This window comes from Podarcis erhardii (assembly GCF_964252035.2).
Source record: "Podarcis erhardii genome assembly, chromosome: 6".
Lineage (NCBI taxonomy): Eukaryota > Metazoa > Chordata > Lepidosauria > Squamata > Lacertidae > Podarcis > Podarcis erhardii.
In genome coordinates, this window is record NC_138510.1 from 75,950,722 (window position 1) to 75,968,522 (window position 17,801).

Sequence of the window (17,801 nt, forward strand, 5' to 3'; positions counted from 1 at the left end):
ATCGGCTGTTTTTTTGTGACGATACGCCCTTTCATCAGAGGCCTCTTTCTTTATGACAAATTTAATTAACTTCAGCAAAGAGCATGGAAGGAATACATGTAAATAATTATAGGAAAGGATCTAGCTGACACACGACTGGCGCGCTCGTACGGTTTGTTTTGGGATAAATTATTTATCATTCTCCTCAGAACTTTTTAACTCATTAAGATCATATTAGTCACGAAATCGGTGTTGCCGATTTTAACATAATGTATCAAAAGGCATTATCAGTAGCTGTCACAAGAGAGAGAAACTTATTACAGAGTAATAAAGTGAAAGACTGTTCCATGTTCTGGAATCAAAGAGCATTACTACTATAGAGCCATTATCAATAGAACAGATAGCTGATTGTCCTCTAAAAGATGGCTGTCCCACGAGGGCAGTAAGTGCTTGAAGATTTCTATTTCTAGCTTTAAAGAGAGCGAGTTGTTTTTTTTCTTCTTCCCCATTTAGCTTTTTGTCATCCTGAACCATTCTTCAAAGGAGATGAGTGTTCAGAAAAAACCATTTGACCTCTCCAAAATAACTGTGCTTAGGAGCTATTTGGGGGAAGGAGGTATGGGGGGAAGGCTTAATACGTCTTTGTCAACTCATGTTGTTTAGTTTATTGGAGACTCCTGTGGCTCAAATGGCATTGATTACCTCCGGGATAGTTCTCTAGGACCACTGTATGCTCCAGACCTGGGTTCTTGGGTCTGAAGTGTCTCCCCCCCCCCTCACAAACTGACCGCAGGACAAATTACATAATAAACAGGAGTAGCCTGAGCTTTCACAGCCCAGTAGGAAAGTGCCCTTCGTGGGATCCCTTCTATGTTGGGGCTGGGCGGAAATGTACTTCACCAGTGGTAGTGGCAGGTGACTACAAGGCACTATTTTAGATGTCTCACAGTGCCACAGAATGCTGCATTGTGGGAAATTTAAGGTGGCAGCTTGTAGCCACGCAGTGCCTTGTGTGGCAGGCCCAGGGCAGGATTTAGGCCCTGGTAGGACTCCAAATGCTGGCACCAGACCTGAAAATAAATTTCTGCTTAGTAGTAGGGGGCTCACTGTTCAAAATCACCTGTACTCAGGAATAGCATTACCTACAGCAGGGATGGGGAACCTATCGCCCTGCAGATGCTATTGGACTGCAACTCCCACTATCCCTGTCCATTTGCCAGGCTAATGAGAGCTAAAGTCCAACATCCCATAGAGAGCCACAGATCCCTGATCCCTGCCCTACAGACGTTAGATGTACAGGTTGCCTACAGGTTCATACGGAATTTTGAAGTGTAATCACAAGTGTGGAATTTCATACATTTTGGTTACTTTTCTTTGTTTTCTTAAAAATGCAACAGTGGGGAAACATTTTGAATACAAATGGCAACTCCCATGGAGGGCAGATAAAAATAAACACCGTCATGTTTGGGTCCATACCCCTCCAAGGGTCTACCAGTTGGCTGGCTGTGGGCTACAGAATAATCAAAATATAAATAGTCTGAGTAGGCGAAATGCCTTTGACTTTTTGTTTCAGTTTGGTATGAGATGTTTTTGCCTGCGGTTAAGGTTTAATTATGCTTGGACTTGTGCACTGCTGTGGAATTGCTCACTCATGTTGCAGCCATGGTAAAGACGTTCTCTTCCTATGTGTGGCGTTTAACCTTTCTGTGATATATGTGCAGCTCATCATAATTTCTCAGTGTGGAACAGCTAAATCCTACATACAAACAATCTTATATGGTTAAATTAAAGCTGTTCAACTTATTGCGCTATTTTAATAAAATGAAATCCGGTCATGTTAAAGAATAAATCCAGATAGCCAAGAGCTTTTCAGTGCACTATTTGACCCTTGCAAAATGGCTGCGTGAGAGAGAAGAATTGGCAGGGGAGGGGCATCTGTGTTTGTGACCCACTGCAACCCACTTCAAGGATCAACACAGGTTCTAGATTCACTTAAAACGAGTCATAAGGTTTTGTGGGGTTTTTTCAAAGTGGAGGCTCACATTTTTGAAAGCCCTCCCCCCCCCCAAAAAAAAACCCAGTCCCAGCCCTAGACCATGCACTTGTTTCCACACAGTTTTGAGGCATTCAACTAGCTGATACTTATGGCTGTCCACAATGAAAACTTGAGCAAACCTACATCATACTGCCAGCCCTCTTAAGTTTTATTTTTAGGTATCAAATATATGGCAGGCATTCTTTTCCTGCTGCCTTGGACTGGGAAGAAGGAATGCAGATGCAGCTTAAGATAATGAGGCAAAGCAGAGCATTTAAGTATCATTTCAGCAAGCCACAGTGCAGCAGATTGTTGGAAAGTTTTGATCACATTACTTTTAATTATGCACTGTATTTATCTGACCTATTTGAACAGGATCCAGAGCTGGTGCGCAACATCTGTCGCTGGGTGAGGCAAGCTGTTCGGATTCCTTTCTTTGCCAAGCTGACCCCAAATGTCACAGATATTGTGAGCATTGCAAGGGCTTCCCAAGAAGGTAACAAGCTCAGATGTTTTGGCATCTCCCTGTCATATAAGCTCACAGCTTGATTAATCAGGACATGTAAGTGGCGTTGTAGCAAGAGAAATCTACTAAGGGACATGAGACATTTGCCATTTTCATTTTCGCCCTCTTTTCTCACTGAGAAACTTATGTGAAGGGATGCCACTGGTTCATACATTATCTGGGCCTTCACCTGGTGTCATCTTTTCTTCTCCAGGGCTGTCTTTTGGGGGGGGGTGAAATGGGAGGGGGGCAAGACACCCTCAGTCCATCCTATTCTCTGTGCAAGTCATAATCCCTTAGTGCAACTTTCTCCAACTCCCTAAACCCACAGCTACGCTGACTATTTGGCCATGCTAGCTGGGGCTGGTGAGAGTTGTCGTCCAAAATATCTTGAGGGCACCTGGCTGACTGCCTGCACCACTAGATACTGCTCCTCCTCCCTCACCATTGCTGCCGCCTGCTCTCATTTGCCAGGCAGAGTACAAACAAAGAGTTTTGGCAACCCCTCCTCCTTATTTTCCACCACTGTTCATTTGCTTTACTCCATTTGGACAAGAAGGGGAGGGCTGGTGGTGATGGTGAGGAAGAAGAGGAGGCGATCTGGAAGGGGGACCTCAATAGTGGAGCCCTCAGTGGGATGTGGGCTTCAGCAGGTGTCTAATCATGTCAACCCCTGATTCTGGACCTGTTTTCCTCTGCCGTGCAGATGCCCTCACATATAAACCAAGCACCCCATGCTAATACCTGATCATGTGTATTCCTGGCTCATAGAATTATTTTCTCTCCTTAAAAAGGGGGAGGGCAGAGAATCAAATAGTCTAGATGCCGGCATGGAGCAGCTAAGAGACAGGGTACTCCATTCTTCCACTTCATGAAGATCCAGCTAGCATATAACCCATGAACAGAAACTGATGCACTAAACCTTTTGAGAGACATGGAAAAAAACCCTCCCCCAAACAAATCCAGATTGCTTTGCTTATGGTTGTTTTATTCAAGGGAAATACAAAATTGTAAATCGTTGCTTGTTTGATGCAAATGATAATCAGATTGTTTCTTAGACAATATATTATGTCCTTAAATAGGCTAGCTCTTATTGGTTTCATTATCCTGCTTAAACAAAGGGACAGCATGGAGGATATACACACATTCTTTATTTCAGTCCAAAGACCCACAAAAACATTGTCAAAAGGGAAATAAAACAGAAATACAGGGAAAGGGTTCCAGTGAAGTCACTATGTTTTATCAAGAGCGTGTAGGTTTCTGTTTCTTATTACTTCCAAGAGGAACTTAGCCAGGGCCAGGATAGTATCATTGTGTTTGTGGATGGAGAATATAATTGTAAGTTGTTCTACATGGGGTGAGGTGTGGGACAGCTTTCCTCAACACTCACCCAGCATGCCTCCCTCCATCTCCTATGCAATTGGCCACTGGGGGTGGGGGCTAACATTTGATTGGATGAAGATTCAGCCATGCAGTCAATTTCCAGCATAGAATCCAGAAAACATGAAATAATCTTTAAATGCATCAGATTGTCTATGTGTAAACGGTGGTCAAAGGTTAAGCCCTTGTGTGAATGGCCAGTCAAAACAATTAGGTAAAACCATGCTATTTTGGTTAATCCTATTGCAACTCTTCATAAGCACTCATCATTTGCTCATAGAAAGATTTTATAAAATTCACATGTATTCCCCTTGTAGGTATCTCTCCATGGGGGGTGGGGTTTGATTTATATTGGAGTCGGACAATAGTGTACCCTCTGAAAGGCCACTTGAGAAGGCCAGAGCACAGAGAGTTCCCTGGCTGCATCCCCCTGATTTTTTGGACTATTTCCAGCATTACATCAAAATAAACATGGGTTTGTTATCAAGTGTGCCCTTGACATAGGAACATACGAATCTTCCTTGTCAGATACTTGGTCCATCTATCTCAGTATTTCTCTGCTGACTGATGGCAGCTCTCCAGAATTTCAGGCAGAGCTATTTCCCAGTCCTACCCAGAGATGTTGGGGAATGGACCTGGGACTTTCTGCATTGCATATGGTCTACCAGTGAGCCACAGCCCTTCTCTGACCACAGCTGCTAGCCAAGAGCTGCAAGCAATCCCTGCTCCATGACAAGTGTAGCTGCTGTAAAGATTACTCTGTTTGGCATCCTTGGGATATTTGAAGTGCACTCTATAAATTCTAAATTTCTTTTTTTAAAAAATGATATGAGGACAATGAATTGGTTGAGGGTGGATTATGGCTAGAAAGAAAGGCTGACTTGGCTTTATGGTCTTCTTGCGCTACCGCTGTGGGATAACTTCCAGCATCTCTTTTCCAGCTTATTAAGTCTGTCCCTAAATTTCTCCTCAGGTGGCGCAGATGGTGTTACAGCCACCAACACCGTGTCAGGGCTGATGGGACTGAGAGCAGATGGCACACCTTGGCCAGCTGTCGGGCTGGGGAAGAGGACTACCTACGGCGGAGTGTCAGGTAAGTGTTGCCCTTTCCCGACGACAACGCCTCCTCTGGGGCCAGTGAAAGATCAGGCGGTACTTTCAGCACGGCTAGGGGCATTGTACCTGCTCTGTTCTCCGCGCTTCTTTGCAGGCCAGTGTGTTCCCTAATAGTCATGACAGATGGAGCAGATTGAGTGTGAACACTCTTGGGCTGCCCTTTCCTTAATGGTGAAACACTGCAACGAAAGGCAGTGATAGGGTCAACCCCGAGGAAGGGGGAAATCTCTTTTCTCTTGCGACCCACAGTTTTCCTGGAATTTTTCATTCTGTCACAGTTGTCAGGCCACATGTTAGACAGAGGCTAATCAAAGGGCACCACCAGAGGAAAATACAAGCATTCCCAATGCATCGTGGGAATTCTTTATGTGCTGCACTTGGCATCTGTCTCCCTCTCAAAATCCACCTTCCCGCCATGTTTCCATAAGTGGCTCCCCCAGGGATGTGAAACCACACTCCCCAATTTAATTTTTTCTCTGCCTCACTCCTTTGTCACACACACACACACACACACACACACACACACACACACACACACTACAGTGGGTGCCTGCACAAAACATGATTTCAAACCCTCTGTCGGAGGCGTGGGGGGAGTTGTGGTGCACCCGTGCCATGCTTTATTTTCACTGATGGATTAATCTGTTTGACCCCGTGCCCTCAGTTGCTGTGACAACATGAACCTGGTCCTGCCGAGAAAATGCCGTGAGCTTCTGGACTGTAGTGGTATGGAGATTAGTCTCCTTGGAGATATAAACAGTGGTAAATATTCATCGCATAATGGTGCCCCACTGTTCAAGCAAAATGCAGCTGAATCAGGCCGGACAGACAAAAGGAAACAGCTTTCTTTCATGTAGTTCTATTGTGTGTCAAAAACAGGAAGGCTGTCCTGTGGCGATTATCTTGCTGAGTGTGGTGTGTGTGTGTGTGTGTGTGTTTTAATTGACTTATAAATGTATGGAAATCGTTTACTGCAGTAAATTGGTCCATAGCCTTGCACAGATAAATACACTTTTGTGCTTAATAGGCAGTATTTAAAGTAAATATAGAAATGTAAAGAAAGGCATTAGCTTGAGGCAAAAATAGAGCCATTCGGTTTAATCTCTGTGCGCGTCAAGTGTGCGCGAAGAGACTGAGATGCAGACAGACGGACAGGAGAGGAAGAGGAAACCCACATGTGTTCTCTTGGGTTTTAAGGACTTCCTAGACTTTATTATCCCGCTTCAATTTTTTCCCAGTCTGCCATGTTGACAGCGAAAGAATAAAAGAGGTCACAGAGGGTGCTGCACATTAAAAATTAATAAAAGAACTATTGCAGTAGTATTTTATATAAGTAACGCCGTTCGGTGGTATTCCCCCCTCCCTTTCTTTCATTTTAAGCTGCCATTTCTGAATTCCTTCATGGCAATGTCAGACCAATAAAACTATAAAATTGCTGCATGATGAAAAGCGTGTCCTCCACAGCACAAATTTTTAAGTATGTGTATAGTACAGATTACAACAGTACCTGGACTCCTTGCACTTTTCCAAGCCTGTCCCCATTTCCATAGTAAAGCTCTGCTTTCATGGTTGGAAATTCACCTCTTTGGGGAGCAAGGGAATATCACTCACAACTGGAACCCTCCTGGTCTGTGGAAAAAGGGTGAGAGATTTTCGAAGCTAAACTTAAAGAGTGTTGAAAACAGTAATAGACAGCCTTCCGCCCTTTTCTTTTCTTTTGTAGCAAGGCTTTAAATGTCCAGCATTTACAGGGGAGGAGAGTGGGAGAGCGAGATTAAGCAGGGCAACCAAGCTTAAGCGGTTCAAGTCCCATTGTTCTCAATGGGAGCAGTGTGGTGAAATTTTTCGTAGGGGAACGTTTAGGGCCAGAGGCAACAGCTTGCAAAGGCGATGGGCAGGGAGACGTCACGTTCATGACATCTTGACGTCCTGATGTCATGTGCGTGAGAATCGATCTTCCCTCCCTAAGCCAGCAGAAGCTTCCCAGGCTTTGGGAAGGAGGTGCCAGGGGAACATTTAGGGGACCAGTGGTGGAGGAAGGGGGCAGGGTGGGTGCCATATCTGAGGGGGTGACAAGAAGGCACCCCATGGGGGACTCACCTTCCCAGACGCAGCGGCGCGAGCCGCCACCATTGCTCCGCCGCAGCCATATGCGAAGGATCCTCTGCACATGGCTGTACCCTTTGCTGCCTTACGGACACTCAAGCAGCTTACAGACGATGGTGGGATCCTGCTGCTGCTGCTGCTGCAGTCATGAGCCGAGGATCCCGCTACTGTCTATACAGCACACATGCATATGCGGTACATAGCGACATGCGCATGTGCGGTATGTAGAAGTGCACACACATGCACGCCGGGTGGTTTGCCCCGCCCCCGACATCCGTACCAGGGGGGCAGTTCTCCTTCCTTTGCCCCTGTAGGGGGCTAGCCTAGACCCCCCCAGTCCACTGACCACACACCACTGAATGGGAGAGTGATAAGCAGGGGATCAGCTCATTCATTCAGCTCTTAAGCATGGTAGCTTTCAGAAAAAAAGTTGATAGTTGACCAATAAGTTATCCTATATTTTTATTAACTTCATTAAAAAACATCAAAATTTAGGTTAGGGGTAAACCAATTCCAAAGAGAGCCAAACAGTTATTCAGCTGTAACTTTAAGAGCTTGTGCTTGCTTTCCCCTCCTCCCTCCCATTCCTTTTTCCTTGTGTGTCATGTCATTTAGATTGCTATGCTGAGAGCAGGGACTGCTTTAATACTGATTATTTAAGCTGCTCTGAGAGCCCTTGTGCCGAAAGGGCAATAGCTAAATGCCAAAAACAAACAAGCATGCTTTGCCTATTCTGAAGTGTTGCTGCAAGGGGGGTATAAGCCTTCTGGCTTTTATTAGCTCAGGCTCTTTGTGTTGCCCAGGGCTTCAGCTTTCACTAGGGTCTGGCTTTTCCAGTATGAGAGCCAGAAGGGACTTCACCTCTTAGGATACCTGTGAATGAAAATGTGTGTGCTATCTTCGTCAAGAGGCACTAATACACCTTGCCTAGTAGAACTTGTTAATACTTCATGTTTCTTGCTCCTGTGAGTTCTGCTGGCTGTCCCCCAAGCACCTGCTCACATGAATAGACAGAGAGAACATTTTAGACTTCTGCAAGGGTTGCTGTGTCCATGAGCTTAGTGAGATTCCCTGCCTGCTGTTGTATGCACAAGTAGATCACAGACTGATGGCCATCTGTACGATGGCAAGCTAGGGCATCCATCTCACCTTGATTAGTTCCTCCTATAACCCCAGTCTCTGACTCAGTGCAGGAGTAACTTGGGGAAAATGAAGGCAAGATTGTTGCTTGGTATGTGTATACGCACTCCTCGTCTTGTACCAAAGAGCCAGTTTGCTGCGGTATATATAAGCCTGAGGAGGAGGAGGAGGAAGGTGCAGAGTGGCTCATGTCAGCCTCACTCCCTTTGGCTCCGCAGCTTGAGTGGTGAGGAACAAACAACGCTAGCAGTGCTGTAGATTTCCACCCAAGGAGAAATCTGTTCAAAAGTTGTGTTTCTGATGGAGCAGGCGGCTGTTCTGAAAATGCTTACTTCACTCACCAGTCTTCTGATACCTGGCTAATGCAGGACTCTTTAAGTTCTGGCCAAAGCCCATTGGGTTCCTCCCCAGGAAATATTGAGGTACCCTATGGGTTGTTTGCAGACCTGTGAATTTTTTTTAAGCCACTGTCAGACTGAGGCCTGCTCAGGCATGAACACAGGTGAGGTGAAGGGGTCTTAAACCCCCTCAATATTTGTTGAGAGGGCGGAGGAGGCTGAGCATGGTGGAACATCAGTGGCTGGCTCCTCCTGAGCATGAGAGAGGAGGAGCTGCCAGTCATTGAAGCCACAATGGGCCTGGCTCTGGGCTCAGCCTCCTTCCAACAATTTACATATGTTGCATACGAGACATCACAGGAGTGTGCGGCGCTGGGTCCCCTCAATGCTGGGCCCTGGCTTTTTTTCTGGCCCATGTAGGACCAGTCTGGATAGTTAGCTTTGGTGAAGACTTGACATTTTCATCCCCCCAAAAAGTTTTTGATTTGAGTTTCCACTGAAATGAGGCTGCATTTTAATGTTTTTATGTTGTATTTTAATCTTGTTTTTTTTTAAGCTGTATTTCAATCAATTGTTTTTATATTTGGTGTTGGCCGCCCTTGGCTGGGGAGGGTGGGGTATAAATAAAATGTATGAGAAGATCTGTCTAATAATAATAATAATAATAATAATATAATAGTGTCAGGCTGCAGAGGAACCAACCCCCATGGCAGGTTGCCAGGAACAGATAAGACAAGGAAAAGTGCTCACCATCTACTTTTTATTCAATATTTACAGAGAGAGGCTTGGAAATGCAGCCTCTTGTAATAATGGCGTTGTCCCCAGTAAATCTCCACTCCCCTTCTCTCCCACTTCCTCATTTGTCATCTCTTCTACGGGTGGCGCTGAGGGCCCTTTGCTTCTGAGTCCTTTGCTCTCCTACTTTTAAGGCTCGCCAGGTTCTTGGAAATGGTGGGTCTGGAATGCTTTCTAGTGCTAATATGGCAGCCAGCCAGCCAGCCTGCCAGCTCTGCCTCCTCCTCTCCCATAATTTCCCCCTCATCTTCCTCTGAGCTGTGACCTCCCTCAAACACCTGTTGTAATTCTGAACTGTCGTCTTCATTCTCCTAAAGCATCAGGCTGCAGAGGCAGTCTCCACCATTCCTCCTCTCCCCAGTCCCTCAGACCCGGAGAATTTTGCACGTTCCCTATGCAAAATGCCATGAGTCTCCATCCGTCATAACTGCCTGTGTGTTTTTAAAATATAAACCCAACAGCATTTGTCCCGTGGATTGCCCTGCGAGTGCAAAGCAGAACACAGGCACTTTTTATTTGGAAGCTTTCCACTTAAAAGGATTTATAGTTCAAACTGTCTGGCTGCGGTTATTTCTGTGCTGTGCAATTGTGGTTACAATTTGTTCTATAGGTGGGCAGCCTGCTGTTTGCAAGCTGCCATGCTATTTTTGTATTACTGAAATAAATTATTCTAATAGGATTAGCTCTAAATTATAGATTTGTAAGAGTAATATAGTTCGCATTACTGGCTGTTCATCTTTATTTATTTATTTTTTAAAAAGGAAAAAAAGAAAAAGAAAAGCCCATTTTTCAGAATGAATGGCAGCAAAGAAAATCTATAAATAATGCAAATTATTTATTTGAATTTTGCCCACCCTTTATTAAGAATTCAGGGCAGGTAGCCATATTGCACAATAGGAAGAGGGCTCTCTCTCTCCTTAAGGAATAATATAGTACAGCCTTGCTCATATTATTTATATAAAAATCATGATTTGGACTCATAATATATAACACATCTGCAGTACATAACAAATAGGGGATTGTCCATGCTGGCACCCAGAGGATAAGGTTAGTCAGACATCTGAGGATTTATAAGTCAGTGTGACCTTGTGTGACCCACCTAAATCCCAGATTTTGAGCAGTTTTCACCTTTTTGTGAAAACACATTCCCTTATTGGAGCTGACTGGGCACTTTCCATGAGCAAGAAAGTGTAAAATATGAAATAATCCTAACTAAATCTATGTTCCTGACCAACATCAATATCTTGTTCTTCCTTCTCAAAACATGCATTTTTAAATGTATGTTATCTAACACATTTTAAAATGCATTTTAATGCATTGTTTTGAGCATAAAAATTCATCATGGGGGGGGGGGGGAGAGTGAAAATCTGAAGGATAAAGTTCTGCTCCACACATTGGCATGGGTGATAGTGGTCTGTTCAGTTCATATTGGAATTTGCAAAAGTTAAATTTGTCAGGAATACCTGAGTACTCAGGTACTACTACTACTAGTAGTAACATTTTTGTTGTTGTTTCTTAAAAGATCACAGTCATTGTTCACTCTGTGTAATGCTGGGGTTGACATATTTGCCTTTAATTCTCTGCTTCAGTTCACTTGGATTTTAGTGCCAGATAGCAACTCCATTTTTTCTTTTTTCCAATAAATTGTTTAAATTATGTAGCAGTTTCCTCTATACTGACAGACTTGAAATAAATGGGTTACTATATGTGCAAACCTAGGTGGCTTTTCCTCACCCCTGGGTTGCAATTTAGTCCAGTAAAGTGAGTATCTGCAGCCCAAGTTTAGTCAAAATTAAATTATCATATTTCAAGATGGGGGGCCTCAGGCCTGGGACCCCAAGCGACAGGGCCAGCCCAAAACCTCTTGGCACCTGAGGCGAACCACAAAATGGTGCCCCTTCCTTGTCAGGGAAGAAGGGGCGAGTGAAGATCTACCTCAGGAACAAGGGGGGTGGGATAAAGATTTGCATCAGAATCTGCTACTCCTGTGGGTGAGTTCAGAGATGCTAGCAACATCCAATCTTCATTTTAAATATCTAGAAGAACAATACAGATGCTAAGTGTTGCTTCACTTAAGTTTAGCCAGAAATCTCTCAGAATGGCTAACGATGGGTGAGAACAATGGAGCTTATGAAAACAGAACAAAAAAAGGTGACAATTTATCTCCAAATCAGAAACGTAAGGCAGAAGATCTAACTGGGCTGAGCAACTAAAAAGGCTTCCTCCTGTGAGGTTGGCAACAGCAGCAATACTCTGGGTAGAGTATCCCCTGTGATGGGGAGCCACAATTAAAAAGACCCTGTCTCATGTAACCAGCCACATTGCTGTTTTTGGCCTTTAGTGACCAGAATAGTTAAAAAAAAGTTAACAATTACCTGCTTTTAATAACAGAGTCTATAGTAGCTGCCTTAATCTAATTAATGGATATGATATTAATGTCACATTGTCTACATATAACGAGAGAGGATCTTTTGTCTTGAGCAGAATGGGAAAGAACTGGCTGCCACAGAGTTTGGTGACTATCAGAAAGCTGCTTTCTTTAGCTGGGAGGAACGTAAAATTAATACAGAAATTACACCTTGCACCAACTTTTCAAAAAGACAATTTACATTAAGTGTCAGAAAACATACTTGTATAGCAAAAATAATAATATGAAAATTCCATTAATACCCTTACAGAACATCAGCACATAATCCTACATGAAACCCTTAGAAAACCAAAATCATTCACCATGAAAACATCCCACTTTGGCAAATCAGTTATGATCTGAGCTTTTTTTTTCCCAGCCAGAACTCGCCAGAACTCGCCAGAACTCACGTCTGGCACCTCTCAGGTGGGCGCCATTGAGAAAGAGGAAGGTGTTTGCGCTGAGTAACAGCACCTATTTTTCTAGAAAAAAGGGTTGCTTATGACTCATTATTATCTAGCTCAAAGATGGTGAACCTGTGGTCCTCCAGAAATTAATGGGGAAATTAGGTATGTTCACATTCAGGTCCTAACCATAAGTATTCCTAACTGTGTTTTTGCCTCTTTTATCTTTCTTCTTCTTCTTCTTCTTCTTCTTCTTCTTCTTCTTCTTCTTCGTCTTCTTCTTCGTCTTCGTCTTCGTCTTCGTCTTCGTCTTCGTCTTCGTCTTCGTCTTCTTCTTCTTTTGAAGAGATAAAGTGTTGGGATGGATGCTAAGTTTGCCATTCCCTACTAATTTCTGTGTTTGAAGGGTCTGGGGATATTTTATTTATTTATGCATAAAAATATTTATATACTGCCATATCATAAAAATATCAAAGTGGTTTACAATAGTTTCAGTATGTAATAAAAAACACATAAAACCAGAAACCATCAACTAACTCTTACCCAGAACTCCCACAATCTTGCCTCTCGCCTTAAGAGGCCACACACAAAACATTCCTGCCATGGTTTTCATTTGAACAGGGGAAATGAATCTTTAAAACAATACTAAAAATCTGTCTGTCTTTCAAATAATGTAATTAAACCATCTGAGGAAACCCTGACAGGAAAGTACCAAGAAGATCATTTGTTACGTCGAAACACATAGTGAAATAATATCAATATATGTTAAACCTCTTAGAAATAGATAACGTTAATTTAAAGAGCGAAGAGGCTGAAGGAATACCAGCTTTTTGTTGCTATTATTATTATTATTCTTTGACACATCACTTGGTGGAGACCTGGCTGGAAAGCGGGGGGGGTGGGGGAGCAAGGAGCTTTCTGTTTTCTAAGTCACAAGTTCTTTATTGATTACGTGATGTCAGCTCTAGTCATTAGACACGAATCGAAATCCAGCCATCGTGAGGCAGGAAATGTATGTGATATGCATGCTCGCTGAGAGCAGAGGGTGCAATTCGGCGCGGTTAAAATCAATTGGACTTTTACCATTTATTTTAGTGGGAGGTAAATTGCACCTGGAGAGAGAATCAGACAGAATAGGCGAGAGCACGTTAGAGCCTGCTTTGCAGAGCGGGGGGCTACGGAAAGCCTACGCGGAGAGCAGGGCTGCAACACAAATCGGATACGATTTTAATTTGGGGCTATTATTTCTGTTAAGTGTAGCTCGCCCATTAGAGCGGCTCATTTGCATGCATTATGTACACAGACTTACAAAGAATTCTCTTTATTCCATTAGGGCAGTACGGCATGCCGTCTCGCTTCCCCCCACCCCCTCCAACGCACTGCCGTCAGTGGTCTGTGCAGAAAGAGATCAGAGTCCTAATAATAGATTTTTGACAGTGAGCTTGCCTGCTACCTGCCCTACACTAATCCCCACTGTTCATGTTTGCTTCATGGCAACAAAGCAGACAGAAGGAAAATGCCAAGTGCTGAGTTTGAGGTACAGGCCTGCCATAGCTTGACATTTCAGCAGAATAGCAGCTTATGAGATGCATAATTTTTCAGCTGGGACTCAGCTGCCATTTCCATAGAAGCTCGCAGCTCATCGACTGACTTAAGAACCAGGGCAAAGGTTTATGGAGCACAGACCAGGGGCGACGTCCCCTTCCGTTGCTGTTTTTCAAAAGGTGAGGGATATAATCTGAATCTTCTCACAATCAGCACTTCTTTTAAATAAACAAGAAGCCTTAAAAGTTGCAACTCTTCCCACACAACCACCAAGTCATGTGTTTCATGCAGCCTTTGTCAACACATGTGCAGTCTTAAGTAGATCTTTAAAGAATAATGAATTGACATTGTTTTAAGGGGTGGGGCATGCATTCCAGGGGCGGGGTGTGCCTCCCGCAGGGGCAGGGCACATGTCCTGGGGGCGGGGCGAGGGCAGCCGTGATGGCACCCCGGCGATCACGCTGCCAGGGGTGGTATGCTCCTCCCGCACTCCTCTTCCTCCGCCACTGGGCATACCTGGAATTTCTAGCCTTAATTTTCACAACTAACAGCAGCAGACCATTCTCTCAGACACTTTTAAGCTCATGATTAATAATAATAATAATAATAATAATAATAATAATAATAATAATACTTAACGTTTTTGGTGTGGTTCAGGGGTTCAAATCTTGATTAAATTTTGCAATAGCCTTGCAAGGTGGGCCAGTATTCTTCTCAGCACATTGCAGATGGGGTGTTTCGGCTGAGAATAGCATTTCACCTTAGGCAAGCTGGTGAGTTCATGTCTGCAGCTTAATTTGAACTGAGGACTCACTGGCTCACACAGTTCCATTATTGGCTGCCCAGCATCTCTCTTTAGTATGTATATTTTTTTAATTCAAACCGCCCCCCACCCGGCTTTTCATATGTTAACTAAATCACAATGGATCCCTATACATCCCTACACCCCATTAAGTTCAAGAGCACTTACTCCTAAGTAATTGGGAATAGAATTGCAGTCAGAAGGGAATGGGATTTGGGATCCTTCCTCCCCCTCACCTCCCACCCCCGGTAACATTTCTTGAGAGTGAATTTAAATATTCAAAATCATCTACTTTGTTCAGGAAGCGGGGGAAATACACCTTAGGATATAGATTCTGCCAGAGTCTGTTTAATTTAGTGCTATACTTCTTTTGGAGCCTGGATAGTTGTTCAGTATGGCACAGTATTACATAGAACAATGGCACAGTACATTGGATTAATTAAGGAATCCTTGCTGAGAACTGAGTTCTGAGTATGTCAAGATTTCAATTTTATGTTAAATATTTTCTAAAAGGCCAGAACCTTAAATCTCAGGGGTTGTACCAAGCAGTGAGCTGTGAATTTAACCATAGGCTAACTGCTAATGATAAGGAAAAGAGTCCAACTTGAGGCAGCTGTAATACAGTCGTTGGATTAGGCTATCAATCACCCTGCTCCCCAAGGAAAAAGGAAAAGAAGACAAAACAGTGAAAAGGGAAATTAGGAAAGGAAGGCATGACTGGAATGAGATTCTTCACAAAATTTATCTTCGAGTTGCCTTGTATCTCCCAAGTATCAGACAGAAATGCCCAGTGCTGCTTTTAGGCTAAGAGCCAAAGCATCTTATTCCAGAGCCTTGGAGTCCGCACAAATCAGCACTTGCTACCTCTAATCCTTGTAAAGTAGGGATTTTTTTGTTTTCCTTTTAAGCAAAGTGCACTGTGCAGTGGACATGGAGTTGTATCTGATGCTCTGCGCTCATAGTTCTGTTGGCACTGTGGGACTTCTGTTTCATCTCCTTCCCCTGCTTCTTCCCTCAACCCTGTGGAGCAGACTTTGAAAGCACACAGGGTGCAGTGAGGAAACAAGAGGGGAAACACAGGTACACACACAGAAGTCTGAAGCATTGGGTATGACCCATACATTTTTTAGTTAAAGTAAAGGTAAAGGGACCCCTCACCATTAGGTTCAGTTGTGACCGACTCTGGGGTTGCGGCGCTCATCTCGCTTTATTGGCCGAGGGAGCCAGCGTACAGCTTCCGGGTCATGTGGCCAGCATGACTAAGCCGCTTCTGGCGAACCAAAGCAGCGCACAGAAACGCCGTTTACCTTCCCGCCGGAGTGGTACCTATTTATCTACTTGCACTTTGACGTGCTTTCAAACTGCTAGGTGGGCAGGAGCAGGGACCAAGCAATGGGAGCTCACCCCATCGCGGGGATTCGAACCGCCGACCTTCTGATCGGCAAGTTCTAGGCTCTGTGGTTTAACCCACAGCGCCACCCATGTCCCTATTTTTATTTTTTAGTTAGCTGAGGCCAAAATACACATATCATGCCCACATATGTACCGGTAGCATGATGGCCTTTCTTTTGTCTCTTTCAATGGAAGGCGACTTTGCAAAGCACTGACTGAGAGCAGCAAAAGCAAAGTGTAGGTGGGAACCTGAGACCTTTCCTGCCTGCCATTTCCTGGCTCCAAATTTGCCACATGCAGGGATTCAAACACATGTTTGCTTTCACATTTCCAAACACAATACGCTGCATTAATTAACGTGGTGTGTTTGCTGAGTATTATGCATGCACATGTTTTTTTAAAACAAATGGTAAGAATTGATATCCCACTTTTCCTTATTAGATACCCAGAGTGACTTATGACAAGCTACAATGACACAACAAATAGATCCAGTTACAGATAGGTAGCCGTGTTGGTCTGCCATAGTCAAAACAAAACAAATTCCTTCCAGTAGCACCTTAAAGACCAACTAAGTCAGTTCTTGGTATGAGCTTTCGTGTGCATGTGTATCTGAAGAAGTGTGCATGCACACGAAAGCTCATACCAAGAACTGACTTAGTTGGTCTTTAAGGTGCTACTGGAAGGAATTTGTTTTGTTTTGACAAAAAATAGAATACATCATAATCAATAAAAAATATATAAAAAGTTTTTTTTATAAAAAAATATATAACACAGCAGCCAGTTAAAGTCAAATACCACAAACAGTCAAAATAAATAAATAAAATTAAAAATTGTCTAGTAGCACCTTAGAGACCAACTAAGTTTGTTCTGGGTATAAGCTTTTGTCTCTAAGGTGCTACTGGACAATTTTTTTAAAAAAAAATAATATTTATTTTGACTGTGTCAGACCAACATGGCTACCTACCTGAACCACAAACAGTGTAACACGGTCGAGAAATCAATATGGCAAAAAAAAACCTAGTAAGCCAAGCCAAAAAGCTATTGGTGTATTGAGGAAAAACTGAGCCAGAAACAGCTAGATGGGATACCTCGAGGCAGGGAGCCTGGACACATAGTGGAACAAAAAAGAAGAAGCTTTATACAGCGTCAAACAATCTACTGAGAGCCAGTGTGGTGTAGTGGTTAAGAGCGGTAGTCTCGTAATCTGGGGAACCGGGTTCGCGTCTCCGCTCCTCCACATGCAGCTGCTGGGTGACCCTGGGCCAGTCACACTTCTTTGAAGTCTCTCAGCCCCACTCACCTCACAGAGTGTTTGTTGTGGGGGAGGAAGGGAAAGGAGAATGTTAGCCGCTTTGAGACTCCTTAAAGGGAGTGAAAGGCGGGATATCAAATCCAAACTCTTCTTCTTCTACTACTTCAGTATTCTCTACAATGACAGCTGCTCTTCAGGGATTGAGACTGATGACATTCCCAACCTTGCCTGGAGGTTTGAAGGATTGAACCTGGGATTGTCTGCATGGAAAGCAATGGCTGTGCCACTGAGCTACAGCCCTTCCCCATTTGAGGAGGCCCTCACATCCATCTCTGCTCAATGTGCATCAGATGTTGATGGAATGTGGAGGAGAGCCTCTCCTGTGGAGCTTAATAGTTGGGCAGGTTCCAAGTTGTTTAGGTTACCTGGTCCTAACCCTAACCAGTACCTTGAATTGGTCCCAGAAGTGACCTGGAAGTTGGTAGAGTTGATGTAATAAGGAAATCACTAGCTTCTGTGACTTTCGGTCCACCAACCTTGTGGACTTGCTGGAATTACCAATCTCCTTTCAATGACGGCCCCACATAGACTGCATCCCAATAATC

The 17,801-nt window shown here is 43.8% G+C and overlaps 1 protein-coding gene across 3 annotated transcripts in view; it reads left to right on the forward strand.

Annotated features, from left to right (window-relative positions):
• DPYD (dihydropyrimidine dehydrogenase) overlaps nucleotides 1-17,801 on the forward strand; it is a 514,189-nt gene that overhangs the window by 404,837 nt on the left and 91,551 nt on the right. For all 3 annotated transcript variants that reach the window (XM_081865765.1, XM_081865766.1, XM_081865767.1), the window contains 2 exons: nucleotides 2,390-2,510; nucleotides 4,873-4,992. In XM_081865765.1, the coding sequence (XP_081721891.1) occupies nucleotides 2,390-2,510; nucleotides 4,873-4,992 (241 nt within the window). The remainder of the gene's footprint in view (nucleotides 1-2,389; nucleotides 2,511-4,872; nucleotides 4,993-17,801) is intronic.